General features: G+C 47.7%; 1 protein-coding gene across 1 annotated transcript in view; it reads left to right on the forward strand.

Moving 5' to 3' along the window:
- Window positions 1-3,605: 3,605 nt before the first annotated feature.
- Window positions 3,606-6,878, forward strand: part of SGPP2 (sphingosine-1-phosphate phosphatase 2) — a 112,152-nt gene continuing 108,879 nt past the window's right edge. Inside the window, exon 1 of the mRNA XM_012642505.1 lies at window positions 3,606-3,772. Within this exon, the coding sequence (XP_012497959.1) occupies window positions 3,606-3,772 (167 nt within the window). The remainder of the gene's footprint in view (window positions 3,773-6,878) is intronic.

The raw sequence follows: 6,878 nt of genomic DNA on the forward strand, positions 1-6,878 counted from the left end.
CCTTGATCGCAACCTTGTGAGAAGCCCAGAGCTGGCTAAGATGCACCTGGATTCCTGACCTGCTAAAACTTCGAGATAATAAACCTTGTTTTAAGCTATTAATACTATTTGTGGGGTAATTTGTTATGCAGAAATAATCAATACAGAGTCCAAACTTTGTATAACTGTCTCGGTCTAGGAAACATTGCCCAGTTGAAAACTGAATAGTCTAGTTGTAATTTGGAAGTAACCTGCTCTGTAGAGAAATAACTCTAAATCAGAATTTAAAATGCAGTAATGCAATTAATACCCAAACTTTTCATTTAAAAGTGAAGGTATTTTAACATCATTTTCTTTTAATTCCTTCATTTTAATTCATTAAAGGCATACCGGTTGTCCCTTAAAATGACTTATTTTTCACATCTTCTTTTTTAAAAATTGTATCTGCACATGAGTATTTAGAATGTGCTGAATTAATGACACATTACCTAAATAAAATGCACAGATCATAGCTGAGTTATAACATGGATTTTTATTGTACAACATTTTAACCAATATTAGTTTGTTTCTACACCCTGGTGTAGACTGCTGATTGTCCACAAAAAAAATATGTCCTTCTTCTTTTTTTTTAAATAGAGATGGGGTGTCTGCTCTGTCACCGAGGTTGGAATGCAGTGGCACCATCATAGTTCACTCCAACTTTGAACTCCTGAGCTCAAGTGATCCATCTGCCCTCAGCCTCCTGAGTTGCTGGGACTATAGATGTGAGCCACTGTGCCTGGCTGTCCTTCTCTTCTTCCACAGTAATATAGTTTAAGCTGGACATAAGGCTGCTGTGCTAGAGACGACATTTCCAATTCTTTCTTGAGGCCATGTGACTGAATTCTCACTGCTAGAATGTCAGTGGAAGGGATGGGTGAACTTCTGCCTCATTTGCTTAATAAGAAATTGCTGCTCAGGACACTTGTTCTTGTCTCCCTTTCAGGAGCTGGACCTCAGATGTCCTATTACTCAGCTTCAACCACACAAAAGAGGACAATGACCTAGGGCTCAGTTCCAGGTGGAGCAACAAGATAAAATGTAACTAAGTCACTGAGTGGGGTCAGGGAGCAGAGCTTCCTAGAACCTCAGCTGCTGGCTCTGTAACTGTTCTGTGAAAGGGAAGTAAATGTCTATATTCTTTAAGTCACTGAATTTTGAGGTCTTTTTGTTACAGCAGCTTAACCTTTACCCTAAGTAATACATCCATCATTGATTCTTTTGAAGAATGTCATTTTGTATATAATTGTTATATATACACAATTTAGAGAAGTACAAATAACTGGATTTCTGTCTTGGAAAAAAAAAAAAACATCAAAATGTGTTCTCCCAGGAATGACTAATGTTAAACTACCAAAGAACTACAGGTTATTTCTTTGGCCTCAACTTTTTGTTTTGTTTTGGTTTTTGTATGACTTCATGCTATTATTAATATTTAACATCTCTGCACTGCTAGAACAGTCTTTTAGCCTTATCACTTCTCAAAGATAGTGATTTTTGTTAGACTGGTTGAGAAATTTATGTTCTTCAGCCTGTTCTTGAGAAGAAAGGCTCCGGGAAGTGTACCCACCACTGCCCGCAGGCTTCTCCGTGTCATTCAAGATGTTTAGAGCCAAATTCTCCTGAGGATTCTTCCCTAAAATGATGGGTCCAGCACAACACACATCGTTAGGGCTATTTCACCTTATCTCGAGATTGTTCACAAGAGCCTTTACAAGAAAGATAAGAAGTGAGGATTCTTGTCTCATTACAGGAATGAACCGAGGCAGCCAGTGACTTGCTCCACGTGATACCATGAGTCACTGGAAGCTACAATCAGTACCTGGTCCTCTAAGGAGATAAAATGCTCTGCCTGAAAAATACACTTCTTTGGCATTAAACTTATGCTATGTGTGCCACATTTTGCTTTGTTTCTTTTTCTTAATTGGGAGAAAGAAAAACTGAAGCACTAAATTCAGGAGGTACAAGATGCAAGTGCCTTCATGGGAGATCATAGTTCTTTAACACAAACAGAACAGGTCCGGAACTACTACAACTCCAGCTTTCAAAACTAAACCACCGGGTTTCGTTTCGGTGTCTGTCAATGACAGCCTTGGGGAGAGAGGCTTCTGCCTCCTGAGCCAGACAGCTCTGTGTGTGACACAGCTGGGGTATAACAGCATCTCTGTGCTCCTTCTGTAAGAGGAAAATGCTGTCCCTTCAGTGCTCTCTCGGTCCCCTTGACCTTGGTCTCCAGGCAGGACTGAGAAGCAAGAAAAGCAGAAACTAGGGCTTGAGGGAGAGCAACTCATCGCGGAAAGTCACATCCCAAAGACTCCCGGGCCTAAAAGGACAACTGGATAAATATTTACAAGGTAATGGCAGGTGTTCACTCATCATCATTTATACAACCAGATACTTAGTAGGCTTGGCATGGACAGCCAGGAAATTCACAGCCTTCTACTGAAAACTGAAGACAAGAGGACTGAATTGCATTTTGGTTGCAGGCTGATCACCTGGGCCTAATTTGACTGTTGCCTCTCACTCCCTGTGAGGAGGTGCAGGGGGCCTCTCCCACGGGATTTCAGAGCCCCAGGAGGGAGATTTAAGAGAGAGGAGGGAAACCCAAGACCTATCTGCGGGTCATTTCCTCTGCTGCTCTCCCGTTGAAAGCTCTAAAGCTGGCACAGGTGCAGATGAGATGCCCAATCCTTTTCCCAGTCCTTCAGCACCTTGTTTTCTTCGGGCCTGAAGTTCCCAAAGGGTCTGAGTTAGTTGTCCCAGCGTCATTTTTTAAACAGAGCAGAAAGAGGTAGGAGAGAGTAGTAAGCATCTTTGTTCTCAATGCGGAAAACCGGGAAGGAAGCGCGTCTCCTCCCCACCCACCTGAAAGTGTTCCCCAGTTGCCAAATCACAAGGGCAGGGGCGGCTACGCGGAGAGTGACTCAAGGCCCGCTTTGAAACTTCTCGGTTCTCGTGCAAGGTCGAGGGTGCTCGGGCCTCTGGGGAGACGTTGCATCACGCAGAGTTTGGAAAGGACTGGGGAATTTTCCCTAGAGGGCTCGCTGTTCTTCCTGGGAGCGAGTCTCTCAAGAAGCGGCAGAGGTGGAGTAGGCGGCCGGGTGTGGGGAGCTGGCGTGGGGGGAAATCCGACCTCACCTTGGGCTCAAGAGTTGACAGGAAGGTCGCTACCGGATGGGCCAGCGCCAGGAAGGATGGACTCGCGCAGGTGCTGGCGTGCGCGGCTGCTCCCCATTAGTGTCACAATTGCGCCCGGCGGGAGGGCGGGGGGCGCGGACGTGCGAAGAGAGGCGCAGTTCAGACACCTGCATTCCTCCTCCCAGTTCCCCGCGGGTCAGACGCGGTGACCGCCCGAGCCCGCAGGATCGGAAAGAAAGGGGGACGTGCCTCGCGCTAGGTGGAGGCGGATACCTGGGCACCCGCGCGCGGGGGGCGGGCGCTAGGACCCGGGCGGCGCACCTGTTGGCCCGGCCCAGGGCCCCGCCCGCACTGCGGGCCCCGCGTGTGCGAGGCGGGAGCAGCGACGCGAGCGGAGGGCACCCGGCGGCCCGGCGTGGTGGCAGCGGAGCGCGGGCCCGGGGCTCACCATGGCCGAGCTGCTGCGGAGCCTGCAGGATTCCCAGCTGGTCGCCCGCTTCCAGCGCCGCTGCGGGCTCTTCCCGGCGCCGGGTGAAGGCCTGCGGGAGAACGGCGCGGACCCCGCGGAGGGCGCGGCGCAGGCGCCCGGGGTCGGGCATCCCCCCGCGGCCAGCCGGCTGCAGAGCGCCGCAGTCCCGCAGGTAACCGCGGGCAGGTGTCCGCCGGGGAGGGGAGGGCAGTGGCCCCGCAGCCTGCGGACGCGCGGGGCTGGGCGCCTCCACGACAAGCCAGCCGGGCCGAGAGGGCACCGTCCCCGGCCGCGACCTGGCTCCCGCCGCGGTGCGTGGAGGGGGCGGCCTGGTGGTTCCAACCAGCAGGATGCCACCCTCTAACGCTGCCAGGTGGCGACAAGGTCCATTCGGACTCTAAATAGACCCAGAACATTTAAATGCAGTCTATGTAGTCTTTTTACTTTAAAAAAGTAGTTAAATTCACGTCCATGTATATTCCAGCAAATACGCAGGAGTTATGTAATTGAAAAGAGCGCAGATGTCCTTGGCACTTACCTGGGGAGACATTCTTAGAATCCCCCTGTATTCCGTCCCCGCCCCCCATCTTCGCAAACCCGGGTGTAGCTGGGCTCAGCGTGCTCTGAACCTTGCTGCACCGCCAGCCTGGAGGACGGAACTTCAGGCTTACATATTGCTCCTAGACAGACTTACAACCTCCTGGGCTACCCGCCCCCACCCCACGAAGATGTTGGAACAGCATCTCCCTCTCGCCCTCCCCCTGAGTCTTGGAGTCCCTGCCTGGTGGGTCTTTTATTTATTAACTGGCACTAGTGAGTTTTAACAGATGCTTTCGGGAGGGAAGCTCCCCAGGCTCCCTGCGAGGTGTTCGGAGTGAGATTATACAACCCACTGCAGCTTTGGGGAAACCAGCATGTGTTGTCGCAATGCACAGGGACTCCAGACAGAAGGGACAAGACAGGCTGCACATGGCTACAGGGGACAGTATCTACCCTGGGCACTGGCAGAAGTTGCCCTTTCCCTGGGCAAAGTAAAAAGTGTAGCAAATGAGAACAGAAACAACATATTAACAATTCTAATTCCTTTTTAAAAAGCCACATTTTGTTCTTCCTAGAAGGTTTTGGTGACGGGAAGGTGGCATTTATTTATGTGTAGATTTCTAGATCTAGTAAGCGAGGAAGAACCTGGCTTCTATGTGAAAAGAATACTGTGGGCATTGAATTGTAGAATTTGTTGGGGAGGGTAGGGGCGGGATGTGTGTTCCACTCCAGAGAAATCCCCCTCTGTGTTTTTTCTCCTTTTATTGTTCCTTCTTTGTCCCATGTGACATTCTAGTATCTTTTAGATGAGTTCGAGACACCCGCCTTTCCTCTTGCCTTGTCTTGAAACCGGGGCAGATTAGGGGGATACGAACCAGTCACATGGCTGAAGTGTGCGGTGGCATCTGTGCACACACTGTTTACACCCATGGGTGTAACAGCCGGACAGATTTCTTGTGCTCTCTTCCCTAGCATCTACCCCGTTTCTCTAATTTAGGAAGCTGAAAAAGAGTGAACTGTTCCACTAGTGCTTTTCAAACTGTTTTAAACATTACCCTTTGTAACTTAATTTCAAATTCTAAAGAGGGATCCTCTTTTAAAAGCCAGATAGGCAGATTTCTTGCAGTGTTGTCTTCTTGCTGCTTGAAGGGCCTGGGTCTTCAGTGAGACAAACTATGGGGATTTTCCCCTTCCCATCCAACACAGGACCTCTACTCATAGATCAAGAAAAAATAAGAGACAGCTAAAAATCCAAGGTAAGAAATCACTGTGCTGGTATATAATAGGGAAAAATGAACTTGAGAGCATTTCATAAATGAAAGGTTAATGAATGTGTTAACGGTTGTTCTCAACCCACTTGGAAGATTAATCCTTTACAAATACACGTGGATTTCCCAAAAGAAAATGATTGCCTACCTGTCCCCAGGTAATTTACAGGACTTTAAGGGGATGGTTGGGAAAACTTTTCTCCAGCAGCTTTGCTTCCCTCTCGGCCTCAGGCTGCACCAAGGCTGTGGCCCACCTGAGCTGCCTGTCCTTTCTCTAAATTCCCTCCACCCATGCTTGTTTCCAAAGGTCAATTCCTTGATAGGCTGGCTAGGAACTGACCTTGGAAGCTACCTCCCCCTTTTAGAAGCTCACTCTGCTTGCTGTGTTTCTTCATTCCTGCATCGTGTAAATATGCCTTTGTGTGGTATCTGATTAGTGCCAGCTCCTCCAGTGGATGATAAGCTCTAAGAATGCAGGAAACTTGTCTGTTCCACTCATTATTTTCTTCCCACGGTCTGGCACATAGTAGGAGCTCAGTGACTTTTGGGAATACATGAGTGCACATTGCAGTATAACTATGAAGTCTGTAGTTTTTTTTAAACAGAAGAGTGAATGCTGAAAATCAAATGATTTTTCATATAGCCTAGAAGACAGCACCAGGACATTGATTTAAGACACTTCAAACAATAGGGAAGTTTTCTTTAATTGAGTGTCTTTAGAGCTCAGTGAATCTAATTCACCTTCTACGTTTTCTATATTTATTTTAATCCTTAAAACAGGACAAATGCAAAAATGATTGAGTAAGGACTTCCTCTACAAATTCTCATTACAACTCACACTGGTAGTTTAAAGATTAATCGAGTCCTTTAGAGACCAGGGCTGGGTTGGGCTTGCACAAACCTGTCATGAATAAATTGGACTGTGTCTTGGAGACTGCCTAGTAGACATGAATTTCAAAGAAAATCTAAGTCCCAAAGGGTTAAGTGATTTGTTGAGGACTTCTCAGATATCCGCACAGCAAGAGGAAGTCCTATCTTTTGACGCCCAAGTCTAAACTTCTTTCTACTGTGCAGCTTCCAGGGGAAAAGTCCAGGGCCTCACGTTATCCGGTTCACTGAGAAAGAGTGAGGTGTTGGTGCTGGCTAGGGGTGAAAAGAGGCAGTATTGCTTTCAGTTTGCAAGGGTAACCAGTTTGTGAGTATAACCATAGGAGGACATTCTTGGTAGTTGCCTTGGGAAGTATTGCCCTGAGCAAAAGGCAGGGCTTCTAGGACCTGGCTATGAAGGCAAAGGCATGTTCAGAATTGTGTTTGTTTATTCTGGGGTAAAGCCAGCTTTGGATATAGTGATATTTTGATTTTCAACATCTTTGCTTGCCCAATATAGTTGGGTTTTTTTGGTTTTTTTGAGACAGAGTCTGGCTCTGTTGCCCTGGCTAGAGTGC

Source organism: Propithecus coquereli, unplaced genomic scaffold, assembly GCF_000956105.1.
Source record: "Propithecus coquereli isolate 6110/MARCELLA unplaced genomic scaffold, Pcoq_1.0 Scaffold18, whole genome shotgun sequence".
Classification (NCBI taxonomy): Eukaryota; Metazoa; Chordata; class Mammalia; order Primates; family Indriidae; genus Propithecus; species Propithecus coquereli.